The 20,479-nt window shown below is 33.3% G+C and overlaps 1 protein-coding gene across 1 annotated transcript in view; it reads left to right on the top strand.

Moving 5' to 3' along the window:
- The first annotated feature begins 389 nt into the window (after nt 1-389).
- The window catches only part of LOC100373640 (double-stranded RNA-specific editase 1-like), a 119,615-nt gene continuing 99,525 nt past the window's right edge, over nt 390-20,479 (top strand). The window contains exon 1 of the mRNA XM_006823840.2: nt 390-514. Coding sequence (XP_006823903.1) covers nt 442-514 — 73 coding nt within the window. The 5' untranslated portion in view covers nt 390-441. The remainder of the gene's footprint in view (nt 515-20,479) is intronic.

The following is a 20,479-nucleotide window of genomic DNA, read 5'->3' as shown; positions in this document are numbered from 1 at the left end:
GTACACATGCTGCAGCATAAAAACTCGTATTATGGGTGTTTTTTTAAAACAGAAAGTCACGTCTACGGTGTTTATGTTTTTTATGGAACAAAACAAAACAAAGGTACATATTTACCAATTTATTTTTCCATTATATTTTTGTTTTGCCATGTTTGAGCATGGGTACCCGCACTCCAATTTGAGTGCCCTCCTTGAGATTTTCTTTATCTAATTTGTTTTTAGTAAATTTTACGCATCCATCGTTATTATCGTAGTAACAAAACAAACAAACATGTTCCGTATTTTTCATTTACTATTAAAAGCATTGCTTGGTGGCGCTGTTTCTAGTTACTGTTACTAGTACTTGAGTCTCCTGAGCTGCTGAACGTATTTGTGTGAACTTTGAACCAAAATCATGCTTTGTGAACGCAAAGCATTTCGGGATATTTTCCTTCACCGATAATGGCGGAATCAAGGAAAGACGTCAAAACTATGGATACAAGTACTGATATCCCCTTCCTCGGAGGTGAATCAGGTGAGTAATCCCGTAATTACGAAACCAGTTGTGCTAGCCAGAGCTTTCCGGGTTTAGATCCGGTCACGTAGTGGCCGCTTCACGCTAAAACGTTCGATCGCGCATGTGAAGGAGAAAATTAGATCGGTACCACCGGTGAGTTGATCGCGCATATACCATGCGGCATTTGACTAGTGGCGGGATTCATAGTCAGTCACTGATTGAAGTCTTTACTATATAATTTTATCAAACAGTTAACTTTATATAGACATCGATGTCCAACGTAACGGCTGTAGTAAATCCTCATTTAAAACACGCAGAATGTTTTTTTTATTTATTTTGTGTTGACCGTAGCGGTTCATTATTTATTCGGATGAGTTTGAAATTCAACACCATGCTAAACTGTTCCTGCAAATATGTATACAGAAACAATCTGTGTCAGTTCGTGTCTAGGCAACTGTGCCATTAAAGTTAAAGATGTCTGTTATCCAGCGCGTTGTGATCCGTGGTTGTAAATTACTAAATAAATAAACACTTCTTTATTTGAATACCTACAAAACTTCTGAGTATTTACGCTGACGCTTGGAAGGCAACTGTGAGATAACGTTGACATGGCTTTTAACCCTTCTTAAACAGTTTACACAATGTTTAAATCAAGAGTTCTCCAGCCTATTATTTAATTTCTATTGGGTATTCCCTAAAAGACAATCTGGGACTGCCCCATGGCATTGTGGGACATCATTTTGAGCATTAGTAGGATGGAATGTTGTAAACGGTGTGTATTTCACAAGAGACCAATTTTCGCACATTTTGTGAGGCAGTGAAAATCAGGAAATTTGGCACCAGTGTGAAATGACACCAGCGGCATATAAACAAACATCTCAGAACTTTGTGATCTGATCTGTGCTTGTTCTGTTCCTTCTGCTTTTAATTTCAGAAGATAGGAACACTGAAGCCTCTACAACTTAGCATGCATATCAGTGTTGGTTAGTGCTTTCCAAAAACTTGCCCCTTCGCACCACTATAATGTTTCTCAGTGCGCGGAAGAAACATGTGAAAATAGAAAAAAATATTGAATAACTTGCTCATTTGATTCAAACTAAAACAGCCATACTGTCACATTGTCAGAACTGTATAAACAATAACTTCAAAATTATTGACCATACAAAAAAAAACAACATATAAAACTTTTGTGAGATTTAAAATCAATATGGTGAAAAGCCACTGAAAAAGTTAAGAAACAAGATGAAAATCCCTTGTTACTGGGAATGCGTATGTTTGTTCTTTGAATAAATCAGAAATCCTAGGAGGATTTAATTCCAACTATTCCAGAAGCACAATTTATTTTTTGTGATGTTGCTAAATTTTGTGACAGTGAAAGCTATTCATTGTTATCATTTCAAAATTGTAATTTTATTTGCATAAATACCCTTGAATAGTGAACAATAGTGGCGGACATTTACAGGGCACCACCAGTTAAGCTTAATCTCACAGAAAATGTACTTACTTGATTAAAATGAAATGAAAATGAAAACAAAATTGTATACAACATAAACAATTTCCTGTTGTAATCCCAGAGATTGACTGCTTCCTCTTTACTGGGTGTTTTTATTTCTAATACTATAAGGCATTAATTGTTTGCTGGTTTTTAATTTCACTGATAAGTAAAATCCACTAAATTAAATCCACATAAACATGTAAAATTACAATAGGAGTCATTGTTTCACTGCCAAGTCTGTGAACTTCAAGTCCAGTGAAATTGCTCAAAGCATTGAAATACTGATATTAAATGGAAAATAAATACTGAAAATAAATGGTGGCAGAACCAGTGAGGTAGTTGGTTAGTTGAAAATTCTCAAATTATGAATTGATCCAATATTTATTTTTCTTTGAAAACAGCAAATAGACCATTTTCGGTTCACTGCGAGAATCACGTGTTATGCGTGAAATCGAACGTAAAAACAGGACAAACATAAGTCATAGCGTTGTAGTGGCGTCAAACATCGTGTGAGATTCGACAAACGCGAAAGTATTTTGGGGGACATTTCCATGCTAAATAATGTACTGTACACATTTGATGATGGGCAATTTCGATTAAGTAAGGGTATTCGAATGCAATATTCCTCTGTCGAAGATCGGCCGGTCGATGTGAGCTACGAAATAAAGAAATTTGAGTTCAAAATCAAATCGTTCGATTTTTGCGGCAGACGTTCAACGCGTGTCTTTCATGCATCTCGCAAGATCTCGCAGTTGTACGGAAAATCACCTATTGAGTTGACATTTGTTATTTGTTTTCACTGATCTGTAATACGTGTATATACAACGCAGTGGGGGAGAAAAGCAATTGGATTTTATTTTTGCTGATTCAGCGAAAAATATTTTACAATAAGCGATCAGACAATCTATATCCGTATTCACTGTATTAGATTACAACACATACACATAAACTGCATTTATTGTATTCTGGATTGTGAGAATATGACTCATTTTAAACATAGACAAGTTTCACAAGTTTCTCATTTACTTAAAAGTATGTGCAACTATAGGAGCAATTATGGCAAACTTGTTTTGAGCTGCACTGATTTTTTTTTTTTGAACCTTGGGGAGCAAACAAATAAAAAAACATCATTACATTGTGGTTAGAGCCTTATTATTGAATAATACATAAACTCAAGGCCACAACTTTGATGAAATTCACACTGGGGTTACTGAATTTTTTGTTTCATTTTTATGCTTTCATAGCTGTGGTGTATTTAAAATTAATTTTCTTTGTGAAAAATCACTTGATTGGTATTATCAATGCAACCAGACAGTTATTACTTCACTCCAGTTTCATTCAGTAGCCGTAATTGTAACCCAATCTTATTTAGCAAACATTTGTCACAACCTCTAGGGAATGATTTCCAAGTGAACAAATAAAAGTGGAATGATAATTGAATAGCCGCTAAATGTATTTGATATTTAATTAATGCATGGATGTCTTTGTTCTATGCATTATAACACACAGATGGTACCCTTGAATAATAATGAACTTCATAAAAGTAACGTTATTTTCTAGTTCGTAATCCAGGATTAATGTCATTGTCGCATCAAAAACAACTCCATATTATATATTACATATTTTCAATCAGAGAATATAACAATAACAGTGCTTTGTCCAAAAAAAATATTTAGGATTTCCTTGATGGGGTTAAATCCATATTTATTATATAGGAATATGATAATTTTTCCTAATATTTAAAAATCTAATTTTTCAGAAGCTTCAACTGATAAAGGTTATTATTGAATTTGTGTTGACATGGAAACCATTTAAAAACTTAAATCAGTTGATCTGGGTTAAGTGTTCATGTATATCCTACTTTCCACGTGGACCCTTATTAATATTAGTAGGCATAAGAAGTAATTTTTCACAACAGCTGTTTATAAAATAGACGAAATAATGAAGCTTCCCTGTTGAGTAAATTTAAATCATGCTGGATAATTATTTGTGCTTTGTAACATCATTTAAAAATGTAACTATATTCTGGTTTTCGTGTTTCGTAACTGTGGCATCTATGCTGTGTTTAATCACTCAGTTCGTAAGGTAAAACATTTTCGTTTGCAATGGATTAGGATTATATTTTTCCCAGTGGAAGGATATAATATTGGTGTAGAGATGTGCCATATCACTGCTTTTAAAATGTAGCTCTATTGGTTGTGCATTATCATGTTACTTTCGTCACTGTTTCAGTGCAGAATTTAAAAAAAAATGGTTGGTTGAGGTGATTTTTGAAAAAAACAGATTACATTGTATATTATCATAATATCAGGTTTGTGACGAAAGATCTATCAGATCAGAAATGATCTAAAAATATGTATTTGGGCCATTTTATTTGAGCAGCGCACAAACAGGAATGTCTGTATTTATATGTGTGTGTTTCTTCTTTTGTTAAAAAATATATGCTATGCAACATTATTGGACATTTAATTCACTGTTGTCTATCCTAATGTTTTTGTCCTAAGTGCTAATTGCAAGTGCAGGTTTGCAAACCAGTCTCCCATACATGGAAAGCAGGGCAGAGTGTACTCTGATTTAACTGCGGAGCGAACAGTTGGCTCAGAGAATTGATTCCTGCCAATATTTCATTGAGTCAAAGAAATTTGGTATACTTATAAAAAAAATGATGAACTACTTACCTGATTAGGTTTATTACACACATGTATATTAATTAGGTAATTTACATAATAATTGATTAACTTATCAAGTATTGTTCTTGTATATTCTGTCAACTATTACCATAGATGCATTGAAACGTGGTTCGTGCATACTGTGTGTGTAGTTTAACATTACTTTGAAAATGTGCATATTAATAAGCTAATTTGCATAGTAATCACCGGTAACTACTTTCTGCATGTTTTCTTTGTTCAAAATTAACTCAGTATTCTCAGGGGCTGACATCCGGGCCTGGCAACTATCACATTGATAACAAAGGCCGAAACTTTATGATGGTTGTTGAGACTCTCCTGAACAGTGTAACAAAATTACCCATGCATTAGTAACCTAAATTTGGTAGTTCAGAATTAGTTGAGTTTGTGTTGTTTTCTCGACTTTAGCTGTTTTCACCGGATCTACGAGCAGCATTCCAGAGTAGCTCGCGCAGAGACCATAGAAATACATAGTACAGTGGTGCACGTTTTAGCAACGTAGAGCTTTCTGTGAAGTACATTGTAGCCCCCCCTCCCCACCCCACCCCCACCCTGAATATGTAATGTAACTTGTCTTAGTTTGTAAGTCAAAGAATATTGACCTTTCTAGTTGTGATATATTGGATGTGATTTTTATTTCAACGATGTCATTCCCTTCATATAACAAAGATTTATGTAGTTTGTATGTAGGATTTTCAGGAATGTTGTATTGTCATAACAAATTGGTAATGTTTGTAACTTCAAGCCAAGTATGAGCAGCCTTGTTCACATGTGAGGGCTGGATCATTTGGTAAATATTTCTTTTGACATTTTCACCACCAAACTTTCTGTTTTTTTTTTTATATTCTTGAATATTTTTGGAAATTAATCCTAATTTTGGAGCCAACAACAAAATTTTAGTTAATTTTCAGTTTTTACCTAAAAGATTTGGCTATTTTTGTGTTTTTTGCTTATATGTTGCAGTGGTTTAAATTTAACTCATTTATAACACCTTTTCACAGTATAGTTAACTACCATTGGATCGCTGTCATTGTTTTAACCTGGAGACCTTGTCCACACATGTCTCCTCCCTGGTTAAACATGGAACTCTGGGTTGAAATTATGTGGTATATTACCTGGGTTGATATGTTTAGGCATGTTTTCCAAGCGTGGGTTAAAATTAACTCTGGGTTGAAATTATGTGGTATATTACCTGGGTTGATATGTTTAGGCATGTTTTCCAAGCGTGGGTTAAAATTAACTCTGGGTTGAAATTATGTGGTATATTACCTGGGTTGATATGTTTAGGCATGTTTTCCAAGCGTGGGTTAAAATTAACTCTGGGTTGAAATTATGTGGTATATTACCTGGGTTGATATGTTTAGGCATGTTTTCCAAGCGTGGGTTAAAATTAACTCTGGGTCGAAATTATGTGGTATATTACCTGGGTTGATATGTTTAGGCATGTTTTCCAAGCGTGGGTTAAAATTAACTCTGGGTTGAAATTATGTGGTATGTTATAATACCTGGGTTGATATGTTTAGGCATGTTTTCCAAGCGTGGGTTAAAATTAACTCTGGGTTGAAATTATGTGGTATGTTATAATACCTGGGTTGATATGTTTAGGCATGTTTTCCAAGCGTGGGTTAAAATTAACTCTGGGTTGAATCCTGCGTTTCACTGCTTGTGAACACCACATTTATTAACTGGAACCTATTTTGTCACACATGAGATAGTGAATAATGGAGGAGATGGATTTAGTTACCATTGGAGATTAAAGGTGTGATGTAAATGAGATGAAGGGTTGAGGGAATAGAGAGGGTCTATAATAATATATGACTTTTTTATCTCGTGTCACAGAGCAAAATTTTGATATTGAAGAAACAATTTCACCATAGAAATCAGTGCAAAAATGCTTATTTTGGCAATTTTCCATATTTCAAAGTTTTCGTTCTTGAAAAAATGTTTCATTGACGTCAATTTTATTTTTAAATTTTGGCATTAACCCATAGAAATGAAATTATAGAAAAGATGATTAATATTCAATTAGACCTGCACCCCTTAAAAAAACCAAAGTACCGGTACTGCTGCCATAACATTAGGATTTTTACTAAAATATATACAACTGAAGGTTAAAGTGGCACATTCGCTGTGTCATCAATGTGGGTCCCATGCGATCTACACAAAACACACAAATAAACAGTAAGATTTTGTTCGAAATGCCTACGTCTATATAAGAACACGAATGTTTATTATAATAAGCACAATGAGTGGTATTATAAATCACATTTCAATTGTGTAAAATATTTAAAAAAAATAACAAAGTAACAAACTAATGCTTTAAATGTAACTATTTATTATAAATTATTAATATCACCAATAGCATAAGGGAATTAGTCGCAGCTTGTGAATGTTTAGATGAAAAAAATGTGTATGGGTAAATTCGTTAACAATTATCAATCAGCTGCGGTTTGTGCGATGCATTAAAAACAGTGTTTACATTTTAATTACGTCCATGCCGTAACCTAGTTTCCTTTATCGGTTTTACCGCTAGACAATCATTTTTCCGACCACGTTTATATATATTTAAATTTACATGCGCTGGGTTGCAAATCTAAGCGGTGTTCACGACAGAAAAGGGATTAGGCCACATGTGCATGAAAAAATATCACGACGAGATTTCATCACTGAATGTTTCGTCTAAACAACTGTGCGTACTGGTATATTACATATACAAGATATAACACCAAATGTGCAAGACTTGCAATGAATAAAATGAATTTCACATTATTGTTTTCAGAAAAACACAAACAAAATAGGAATTCAATTGATTGGTGGCAGCTTTTAACCTAACATTTTTTCATCAAATCTTATTGCAAAATTTCACCACTTTAGGTATGTTTCTCAAAAAACTTTGAATCAAAAGGGCATAATTTCCTAATGACTAGTTCTCCAACAAAATTGTGAAAAATTATCGTGAAAAACAATAGGAATAATAATTTTGTTCAAATTTAGCTTTCCCCAATAGAAGTGTATACGTGTCTAAAAGAGCCAATTGAGGCATGTGAACTTGACATTTTCGACTCTTTTGTTGTTTTGATAAGCGTTAAAATAAGTGCATACGTCTTCAATAAAGAGCTGTCTGCTTATGTGTACCCTAATTCTTTCGGTATTGTGCGTTTATTATGAAGTGCAATGACCTTTGTGGCTTTCTGTAAAGTTGCCTTGAGATTGCTCTTTGTGTTGTTTAATTTTGACTCCTCATTATTCACAGTTGATGGTTTATATCTATAATGGCTTATATCCAGTCGACGTGGTATCGTTTCCTTAAACGCTGACTATTATGTTTTTATTGAAATGTATCAGGAAATCCATAACATCATTTACTCCACACTTCTGACATTTCTATGGCAACGTAATAAAAAAAAATCATGACAGTTCATATTTGTGTACTGTAAAATACTTTATTTCAAATGGAATTAATTTTTGCTGAAAACTGTTGTACTGTAGAAGTATTAAATATTCACTGGGTTTTAATTTCTGTAATTTTCGCTGATAACTAACTAAATTCATATGAACACGATGTAAAATTACAATAGAACTCATTGTTTCACCGGAAAATTCAATTTTGAACTCAGAAATTATGATCAAATGTAAAAATAGTGAAATTAAATACTTTTATAGCAATACATTTTCTCCTTATTTGTCTCATTTTTAGCTCCGCTGTCGACTTTGTCGAGCGGAGCTTATCATATGAGTGATTGTCCGTCGTCCGTGTCAATGTTTTACTTTTTCGACTTCTTCTTGAAAACTACAAGCCTGAATGCTTTGATACTTGGTGTATATGTACCCTTGGGTAGACCTCTCTTAGGTTTGTTCATTTCATGTTGATATCTTCAATTCTCTAATTTTGGTGAATATTTTTGTAATTTTTGGTAAAAAGTGATATTTTCGACTTCTTGTTAAAAACCGCAAGTCCGATTGCTTTGATATTACATATATAGGTACTACATGTGGACCTCTCTCAGATTTGTTCATTTTGTGATGATGTCTTCAATTCTCTAATTTTGGTGAATATTTTTGTAATTTTTGGTAAAAAGTGATATTTTCAACTTCTTGTTAAAAACCGCAAAATCTGTATTAGAAGCCGCATCCCTAATAGAAGTCGCATCCATACTATTTGAATAATTGAGAACTAAAAATTCCTCATTTCTCATATGTGTAGATGCTCTAATAGAAGTCGCATCCCCTCTGTTGCATTGTACCATTTTAATAGAAGCCGTGGCTTCTAATACAGATTTTACAGTAGGTACTACATGTGGACCTCTCTTAGATTTGTTCATTTCATGATCATATCTTCAATTCTCTAATTTTGGTGAATATTTTTGTCATTTTTGGTAAAAAGTGATATTTTCAACTTCTTGTTAAAAACCTCAAGTCCAATTGCTTTGATATTACATATATAGGTACTACATGTGGACCTCTCTCAGATTTGTTCATTTTGTGATGATATTTTCAATTCTCTAATTTTGGTAAATATTTTTGTAATTTTTGGTAAAAAGTGATATTTTCGACTTCTTGTTAAAAACCAATAGTTCAATTGCTTTGATATTACATATATAGATACTACATGTAGACCTTTCTCAGATTTGTTCATTTTGTGATGATATCTTCAGTTCTCTAATTTTGGTGAATATTTTTGTCATTTTTGGTAAAAAGTGATATTTTCGACTTCTTGTTGAAAACTGGAAGTCTGATTGCTTTGATATTACATATATAGGTACTACATGTGGACCTCTCTCAGATTTGTTTGTTTTGTGATGATATCTTCAATTCTCTATTTATTTTGGTGAATATTTTTGTAATTTTTAGTAAAAAGTGATATTTTCGACTTCTTGTTAAAAACTGTAAGTCCGATTGCTTTGATACTATTCATATTGTTCATTTTCTAATGATGTCTTCAGTTCTTTAATTGAAATGTGCATTGCTAACAGCGGAGCTATCTCAGCCGATAGGCTGCTTGTTTTAAAAACGTATTTAAAACATAGCGTTAAAATAACAATCTGGTCTAAAACTTTTTGGGAGCTGACTGATCTGATTTCTGGGCAGACGAAGTAGGATTGTATCTCAGATTAATCTTTTTATCACGGTTGGATTTAAACTTTACCAACTAAGAATTAGTATTAAGATTATTGAATACATTGATGTCCACGTGTATAGCTGCAAGCTTACATAGATACTTGTTAATGAGTCAAACTTTGACATTTGTGCATCCAGGACTGATACGCTCATTAACATTGAACGAGTGCTGGTCGTGCATGATTATAAAAACCCTTGAATGCCATAATTTTTTTCTGTATTGTGAACATTTTGCCTATTTTTAGTTATTTTTAGCTCCGCTGTCGACTTTGTCGAGCAGAGCTTATCATATTAGTGATTGTCCGTTGTCGTCCGTGGTAAAGCTCCCTCAGATTTGTTCATTTCATGATGATATCTTCAATTATCTAATTTTAATGATTATTTTTGTCATTTTTGGTAAAAAGTATTATTATTGTCTTGTTGAAAACGGAGAGTCCGATTGCTTTATTTTCTAATAATGTTTTCAGTTCTTCAATTGAGATGTGCATTGCTAACAGCGGAGCTATCTCAGCAGATAGGCTGCTTTATTATGTAGGTTTAAATTTCTGATGGTCACAAAGTGGACTAAGGCATTCAAAAGGTTAAATATTCATAAAACATGAGTTGACATTGGCTGGTAAGCTGAAGAATAGTTCTTAATTGTCTTTGATATGTGGCAGTCCTGATAAACTCAGTGGCACGGCTGGTTATGATTGCAGTGGAGAGCGATAAACATGTCTAGTATATTTAAATTGTCACATACACGCCATGCTGCATCTTGTTAGTATCACTGTTTGTATTACAAAGCTGAAACTTATTTACATGATCTCGAACTCGGGATGTAGTGTATAATATGAAGGTTCTTGTGAATTCAAACTGATTTCCACATGAGAATAAAAACACAATTCTGAAATCTAACAGGATTTAAATACAATTTAAGTACCAATTAATTCACAAAATTGACTGCCAACTCAAGTTAAAATTATCTTTTGTACAGTTCGTAAGCGAGCGATCAATTCCTACGACAGCCTTCTTTACTCCTTTTGGCAATAGAATAATAGAATCGTCTTCAGGGGGCACCATCTGTGACCATTGGTTTAGTGATGACTGTTTTTCGACCTAGTAGGTCACTGGTCAGCCAGACAGAATCCTGTTTGTTGACCCAGTAGATCAGGCAGATAGGTTCAACCAATCAAAAGATGAAATACAAAAGTGATTTTGAGTGGTTTGAATATTGATCTTTTTAATGTAATATGGAGAACAGAATGCTTTTTAACAGATTGTTGTGTTTGAGAGAAGAGTTTTAGTAGTTGTTTTGGCATTATCGCCCTGCCCTTGCAACTCAATGACACTTGGTCATTGTTTCCACTATATGGATTTTATCTATGTATTTGCCTTTAAGGGAACAACGTGAAATATTGTAGCAGTGAAGAGTGGGTTCCTTAAGCTACGATAGTTCTTCGCAAATAACATGAAATAGTAATTGAATTTGAATTGTTGATTAAAGTGCTGTAAAGTCAACCAGCATTCAAATTTTATAAAACAAACAATGTAGCGACACAAGTTGTATTCATCACGTGGACCTGTATCGAACATGACGCACAACTGTGGCAATTAAACCGCCTCAAGGTTTTTTTAAAAATATATTACAGCTATGTCGTTGAAACGAGTAGCGACACCCCTAAATGACAGTCAGGGGGCATCGTATTTTGTACATGTCACAGCGATGGATTTTTTGTATCTACATGTACCTGTCTGACATTTCACTCCAACATTGTATCATTGCGTCTTTTCTGGATTAAAACAAAATGTTCTTAACAGGTCTGTGGCTGTTTTATGTGGAGTCCGAGTCACAATCTTGGTTCCTGCTGTCTAAGTATTTATCTACTTTCTCGCGTTTTTATGAACTGTTAGAAAACCTGGACATTTTAGGAATGACTTTATTCGCAGTTATAGCAGCTTTGTCAGTCTGAGTGCAACACTGTTAATTAGTCTTGGAGGATAATTTAAATTGTATCTGCTTTCCACACACTGATTTACTAAATTACAGTTTGGTCATTTCAATGAAGATCTTGTCAGAATTTCTACTTAACGTTTCTTTGTTGGTGGCCATTTTAGTTCATGTGTATGACCCCCCCAAAGGTTACACATCCTTTTAAGGGTATCGCCCTGTACATGTGTAACAGCAATAATTTCCTTTATTTTTTTACCCTTCGTCAGTCTGTTTTTGAGCTTTTCAACAATGCTTTTTTTTTCAGAAAAAAATTATGAGTAAATTATTGATATTTTTTGTATAACTTCTTTATTTTTGGACCATATAGATATAATACCCTATTGGCTATAGATTTTGATTGAAATTTTACAAAATTCGGTAAAAAATAAGTGGAAGGTTTATTTTCGGAAAGCTGATTAAAGTTAAATTTGAATTTTATTGCCTGCAGCGAGAAATTGCGTTATTCTTTTGAAGTTTTTCTCTGTTTCAAACCCTAAAGCAAACATCGTGCTGTCATGACATAGACATGACGTAGATGCTAAGTTTAATTTCACCTTCGTTTGTTGCAATACAGCAAACTTTTCACAAAACACTGTTTTGAATGACGTAGTAAAACAACTTTTTTTCACCGATCTACGTCATTAGCACGTTTTTGCTAGAGGGTATTTTGCGACTGACGCTAAAGATTTATACGAATCCGAAGCATTTTAATGTTATTTGAAATGAAACATAGTGCAACGTTTTTAAATAAGCACTTTACTTTAGATTGCATGGACAATTTATTATTAAAATAGATTGCAACAATATGTTATCCTAATGATAACATATTCATTCAGGGAGTTGTCTTTTGAAGATTGGAGGGGGGAGGGGTACCTTTAACATTTCAAAATTTCGAAAAATTTTTTCTGTAAAATATTTTCCACTTGGAATGTACCGGTACTTTCGCTATTTTTGCTGAAGGAATGAAACAGTGAAAAGAAAATCCAGCAATATTAAAATCAACTCCATAACAAAACACCCTGGAAGTCTTTATAGTGAAAATTACTTCCAGCTAAAATATTTTACACTAGTCACAGTCCTCCCCAGAAAAATAGCATGAAGTAATTTGCATATTAATATAATATGTTAATTAACTCTATTGTATTCGTTATGCCAAATGAACTATTGTTTATTAAAAATTAAACAGTTGGGAACCGCTACTATTGAATGCTCTAGGGGAACCCTGACAGTGTCTGAACTAAACATTGACCCCCCCCCCTAATACCATACAGTGCAAAATAAATATCATTGCCTCATATTAATAATATAACAAACAACTTTTCTCAAACATCAACAGATTTCTGAATTTAAAATTCTTTTCAGTATAAATTAGTCTTTCAGTATACAGACATTGTGAGGACACCTCCCCCCACTCCATTGATTGTTTCTGATTGTTCCCTAATGCACGATATATTTTTTTTCTTCTCTAACTACCTCTATTGTCATATACAATTACATGTTCTACATTAGCGCACTCAACCGAAAAGCATGTTTGAAATAAATTGCACAAGATATCTTTTTATAACTCTCTAGGGAGGCTTTTTTAATGACAACATTTCCTGTCATCACAATTTTACTGCGGTAGGATTGAAAACGGATCATTTTAATAAAGTTTTCTACCACATGAAAATGCTGATTTCGAACTCAGTATGACATCATCAAATTCCTGAACGTTGCATGCATCACCATTTGATCATGCCAATGATGAGTATAACTACAGTGTTATGCACGTACTGACAATCCAAATCCAAGTGGTGGAATGACTCAATTTGATGAGTTACGTCTGTCTGTCTGTCTGTCTGTCTGTCTGTCTGTCTGTATTTGTTAATTGATATATTTACTCATGTGCATCAAAGACATCTTTTATTACAAACTAAGGAAATAAGTAAGAGAGACAAGTCTCAGAAAAAGTTGTCTAGGCTATTTTTTGTTGTTGAATAATTAAAAATAATTTAAATATTAATTAAAAAAAGAGCTTTTGCTTGCATTGATTTAAAAAAAAAAATTGACACAAAAAGCGAAAAGTTATGCTCCAAGTTGAATGGCATCTTAAAAATCTTTTATATAATAATACATTTTTACTGAATAATCAATTTTGGCTTTTTTGTATGAAGTTTATTTTCACTGATTTTTTTATGAGATGAAGGTATTTTTTTCTCACTGATTCATTCCTTCAGCGAAAATAATTTTAAAGTGAAAGTAAATTACATTAATGTAGCAGGCTAATTTAAAAAAAATTTAATTATGCAATGACAGACAGTTTATTTCCCATTAAAAGGTTGTTGTGTCCTTCGTGGTTCATTACTATTTGTTGAATTTAATGCTTTTTGCTTGGAAAGTACAATCGTAATGCAATTGTCTGGGAGTGGTTTCCCCCTTTATGTGCTACCCATATGTTACACTCGTATAATATTGGTCCGCTTAAATGAAAATCTTTTCTTTTGTTCACGGATATCAGGCTGTACGTTTCAATACCTGTTGACAATACTGTGTATAAATGCATGTGTTGTATAATAGAGGCTCATTCGGTTATTCAATCAGCGTTCTTTATATTGTGTACAGTGCTTCTGTGTTCTTTGTTTGTCACTCTGTCTATTACGATAAACAACACCAGGTTTTTAAATAATTTTTTTTTAAATTTTTTGTTGGCCTGAGCAAAAACAGTGTTTTTTTTTATTGGAATGAATGAGTTATTAAATAAATTAAGCTGAGAAATTCGCTTGCGCAAATTTTGCCAAGGTGAGCTTGTTGTATACTGAATCATAAAAGTACCTATTTTGCCGATAGACACACCTCTGTAATTTACAATATTCTGCTCACTATATGCCAATCCACTACTGCCTAGCTTTGATGCTAGTAATATCGCATTGCGCTCAGCTATTGACCATAGTTTTGAAAGAAATACTATCAACACGAAGTTGAGTATAGATAGTGAAATGTTTTGTAGATTTTTAGTAAAACCTTGTGCGTATGAAAACAAATCGTGGTGAATATTTTCATAATCTGTGTATTGATAATTTAAAAATACCGTAAACCTTGCAAAAAAATATATAATTTTATATACTTATTATAAATTTGTATTAATCTGTGAAGGGGAACTCAATTCGCATATCATATACGAGTATTATTTTAAGGTTCCGACAGCATAGCTTCATCATAGCTTCAGGGTGTGTGTAATACGAACACCATCTGGATTTTTAGTCTGCATCAATAAACGCAGGTTGGGCAATTGTAGATACGAACTGTTTTGAAAGAATTGAATACTGTAAACAGATTTAATTTCAGTGAAAGTCAGTGAAAAGGGTGTAATTTTGTAGCAGTGGAATTTTGTTCTACAACACAGCAACTTTCATGAAATTTTGTATTCACAGACACATCAATTCTTAACAGCGAAAATTAAGCTATTTTTTTTGGTTTTTATATGCTTGAAAACTAAATTCTTTCAGTATTTCTGATTCTTTTCAAATTAAGTCATTTCACCACTTGGATTTGGATTGTCACAATGCGGGCAACACTGAAATTATTCTCTTAAAAAAGTGATGCCATAATGTTGCCAAAACATTCAACACTGAGGGCGCTGTCTCAAATTATGATGTCATGATTTTGGTTACCTAGAACATCAGAAATGTTGAAAATAATGTTGTTATTCTAAGACTTTAAAATTATTTTACTTCCGTAACATCTGAAACCATTTTCGCAAATTTTCTATGCACAACAAACAAACAAAATAGACAGTCTTTATTCTCTACCACCAAGTGGGTATGAGTATTTGAAGTCAGTATTCTCGGGCGTACATCCGGGCCATTTCACCACCTGGCAACCATCAGGTGAAAACAAAGGTCGAAAACTTTCAGACAACAGTACTTTGGGATATAGTAGTAAACAGTGCAACAAGACGATCCCTACATGTGCAACATGTATTACCCCCCAGTAATTTGTTTGCTCAGGATTACTTTAAACTTGAGTTTGTGCTGTTTCTGCAACTTAAGCTGTTTTCACCGGCTCTTTAACCAGTGTTCTACAGCGTGCAGAGCTCATAGAAATACGTGATACCGCAGACTTCTGCGTATATAGTAGTCTGAATGAGTACAGTGGTGTGCGTCCTAGCAAAGTAGAACATTCTTTGATGTAGCTCCGACCTGTCAAGAATGGTATGATATATGAATAAAAATGAACTAGTCAAGTACTGTATTTACTGGGTTTTGGTTTGCTTATAAGTGAAAAATGAAATCTGAAAATTATATATTCCTTCATAAAAAAAACTTGAATAGTGATTTTCGTGTGTCTTCTGTTCACGGAAAGCTGAATACAGTCGCAAAATTGAATACCTTAATTTAAAAAAAAAAATTGTGCTCATGACATTTCCAAGTGTTTTGCTGCTGTTTCTTCTGGTATTCTTTGTCTTATATGCTTATTGCAACTACAAGCGTGCGAACTAGACTTCTTAACCTAAAACCGTGTGTTTGGATTCTTACTGCTGAGACAACAGTTGGCTCCAGAAGTGGAACCCAGATCGTCTGATGAGCGGTGAACTGAATGGAATACTTGACAGTTAAATAAATAGTTTGTTTGTGTAATGCACAAAAACACTATCAATTTTCATGATCAATGTCTATTTATCAGCTATTGATATCTATTCCAGTTGCCATGGTAATAAAAGTAATAACACATGATCTGATACCTCAAGATTTCATCTTTAATTTGCAAAAATCGGCACGTATACCAGAGTCACCATGGCAACAGACAAATTTTACAGTGCAGCAAATCTTTTGTGTCTAAATTTTTGTAACAACAGAGCCAATTTTTGTTCTTCTTCTTTTGTTGATTCACGAATAACTGTAATTTGTTGGCATTAAAGTCACTGTGGTTTGTCGTGCAATAAATCCTTTAGTGGTTTGCGTCACTGGGGTATTCAAGATAACTGCGACCCCTGTATAATCCTAGCGTGCACTGCATTTCAATATACGACATTACCACGGGTCACTGATTTTGGCATGTCCTGTATCAAGGGTGGATAATAATAAGTGTTCCCAGCTTCTGTGATTACACTAAAGAATCTCATTTTCATCATGGCAACTGACAACATAAAGATTACCAGACAGGAAGTGTACCAAATTTTTCCAGAATATTTATTCATGTGATACCCGCCATTTATAATAATAATAATTTCATTTATTACACCATAATGAAAGTTAACAAATCATTTTAGGCTGTTATGTAATAAATGTTAAAAAACAGTAACAAAAAAGTCTTTATATGACTTGGTTTAGTATGGGGAAATAGTATGAATCAGGCATTGTACCCGAAATAACTTTAATTTCCTGTGAAACAAATTTTCGCAAATTTCGTGATTCAGTGAAAATTTTTAATTTTGTATCAGTAAAAATGTCTGTGAGGTCCCCTGCCATTCACAAATGTCTTCAATTCATACACATTGGTTGCATGGGACTCATATCAAACCTGACAACATTTGTACTTCAAAATTAAAGAACCAATAAATAATAATAATAATAATAATAATAAAAGTTAATGAAATCTGATATTAGACTGTAGTCCATGGCATATCTGAATTAGTCTCTTGTTTGCCATCGTATTCCCATCGAAATCATCATCCAGGGGTTGAAAAAAAATACTGGTTGTCCACATAAAAATGTCTAATAAAATTTTCATGGATTTTTAATGTTATCAAATATTACAAATTACTGCTTAACACATATCTGGAAGTTTAAAACTTTTCAATCTTTTTTCAATGAAATGATAATACTGCCCTAACAATAAATATGATTTCTGAAAAAAAATTAAATAAATGATTGTTACAATGGGCAACCAATTTTAAATTTTTTTGTCTTATGGGGCAACCAGGCAACTGCTAATTTTGAACCTTAGTGATGCAACATGTTGCTCATATTTATGTAATTTCTATATCTTCATACATTTTGTACTGGCTCTAAATTTAATCAAAATTAGGGAAATATGGTTTTAGTCTGAATTTTTATTCTAAACAATACTGTTTACTGCTTTAATGTTAATTTTGCGAGTCAGTAAAGACTTCTGTGCAGTACAGTGAATTTAGTAGCACAGGAGAATTCATTTGCGGTTTTTAAGACGGTGAGTCTGAATGCTCTCTCATTATCGACTCACTAAATTTGATAGCATTGAAAATAAAATAGTTTACGGAATGTTGTTCTGAAGTGTGAGGTATGATGTTCTTGAAATGAACTAGTTATTTCTGCTGTTGCATAGTTCTTCAAATTTCCATTTTAGCATCTAGTGAATAAAGTGGGACTTCATGTAACACCAATACAATGATCTCTTTGCCCTTTTTGCTACACAACGCTGAAACTACAAACATTGTATGCCAAGTCTGTTCTCTTGGATTAGTGCCAATAACGTACTGTACTGTTACTATAACAGTGATGTATGTCCACTGTGGTATGTTAGCTGGTTTTATCTGTTGCCGCTTTCTTCATTTCATGTAGTAATTCACACATTCAATAGGAATGTGTAATCCGTTTCATCCATTACGTTCAATTTTGCCGGCAAATTGGACCTGTAGTATTCATTAATTTCAATGTGTTTGTGTTTGTAAACTGTCGCAATAAACATCTACTAATTAATATTACACTACATAAACAATATGCTATCAAGCAAGTTAATTTGTTCAGCAGAAATTATAAAGGGCATAAGCTGTAATTTTAGTCTCTGTTCGAACGAACACTGAAAACAGAAACTTTGTGTTTTGATTTATGTGCGTCTGTTCGTCTACACGTGTATAATTGGCCTGCCACAGATGATCACATTCAAACTTCACATATGCATCTTAGGATACATATGCACGTCCATTCATTTTATGATCTTGAACATCTTTCCCCCCCCCCCCCCAGATCGGATTCAAAATGGCTGACTGGTGACCATTTTGTTTTAACAAATGTTGTCATATCCCTGACAAATAGATATGAATCATTCAATATGTCACACATGTGCACATGTATTCATTTGACAGTCCAATTTAAAATGGCCAAATGACAGCCATTTTAATGTTAAAAATTCATCAAAATCAAGTATTTCTGTAATTCTGGATCTGGATATCCCTGTTGCACATGGACAGATTTTGTTCAAACTTGTTATGTACATTGAACATTATAGGACCTTGATGCGTGTCATTTTTTTTTTAGATCGGATTCAAAATGGCCAATTGGTGGCCATTGTGTTTTAGTGAATTCAGTTCTGTCTTTGGCAGCAACTAAGATGGGTAGCTGTGCATACTTTCATGTAAACATCACCTAGACAACTGAAAAATAAATTTATATGTGAAACAATAATTCATTGCTGCTGTTTGCACGCATTTCATGAATTGGCTGTTTACTTGGTACATCGATTTTCATTTTTACATAAATTTAAAAATATGCTAAATAATTTTGCCCATGGCCCTTATTGGAGATAAATGATGTTTTGCTGCTGGTAGAATACTATATATTTCAGAACATGCTAAATAAATGCAAATAGACAGAATTCAAAAAAAAAAAAAAAAAAAAAAAATACTACAAGGTAAAGTACATACAGTTGCTGACTAAGATAACATGGCATGATTGATGTCAGCTCAAAGCTATGAAAATATTGGCCTGATAAATAACGTAGTGCCTATCTCAAGATGTTCTTCTGCGAGTACTTTGAGAGCAGCTTTCATTAGTATTATCAAATACTCACTCATCTGGGGGCTACTAAATTCATATTCATATTCATAGTAGCTGTCTAGCGAATTTTGGGTCGTTCTAAATTTTATCAGCCGTCGTAATAAAATAATGTATTCCTAGACCACTTTAATTGCAGTATAGAATCAGGTTCACACACTTTGCTTGTTGTGGGAATTTTCACCAACTTTGTAAATCATGGGAATCATTACAAACTTTGTATTTTTAAGAAATTAGGGGAATGTTGTTGCAATGGTTTTTGAGAATTTTGTTGCAATGGTTTTTGAGAATTTTGTTGCAATGGTTTTTGAGAATTTTGTTGCAATGGTTTTTGGGAATGCCTTGAATTTACTGTAAATAGGATTTGTCACAGAAAAGTTTACAATATTAGTTATGGTGTTATATATGCTCGATTAAAAACATACATAAACCAAAAATACATTTAATATACATGGATTATTATAAAATATGATTTCTTTTGACGATAGACATACCTCAAGAATTAACATAAGTGTATGTACAATATGAGACTGATTGATTTAAATTTTTAACTCTGTTATCCTTAAATATCAGCGGGACATGAAAGTTGTTAACATTTTTGGTTCAGAACGATATAGGTTCTATACTCTGTATGTCTGTCTGACTTGCTACTCCAATTTCTCCTGACTCACATTGACTGGTTTGATTGAAAACTTGACGTCAAGTTGGCATATAAACAATTACGCTCTAGCACATGTTTAATCAATTAGATTGCCCCTGTCTGCTAGCTTTCTTATCATGTCAGTGTTACCGGTATCTATATTAAATACACAGTGACACCGTCTGTCTTCAGATTGCATTATTATCTTCATGTATCCCGGTGAGAAAGAGCAGAGGATTCTAATTTTTTTCTGTGTGCAATGTTTTGTAACTCATCTTATCATAAAAGCTGGGATTTAGATATTGATCATCTGTTAAAGATCATTTTTAACTTAAAGTCGA

This window comes from Saccoglossus kowalevskii, chromosome 21 (genome assembly GCF_978046115.1).
Source record: "Saccoglossus kowalevskii chromosome 21, keSacKowa6.1, whole genome shotgun sequence".
Taxonomy (NCBI): domain Eukaryota; kingdom Metazoa; phylum Hemichordata; class Enteropneusta; family Harrimaniidae; genus Saccoglossus; species Saccoglossus kowalevskii.
This window is presented reverse-complemented; position numbering and strand designations above follow the sequence as displayed.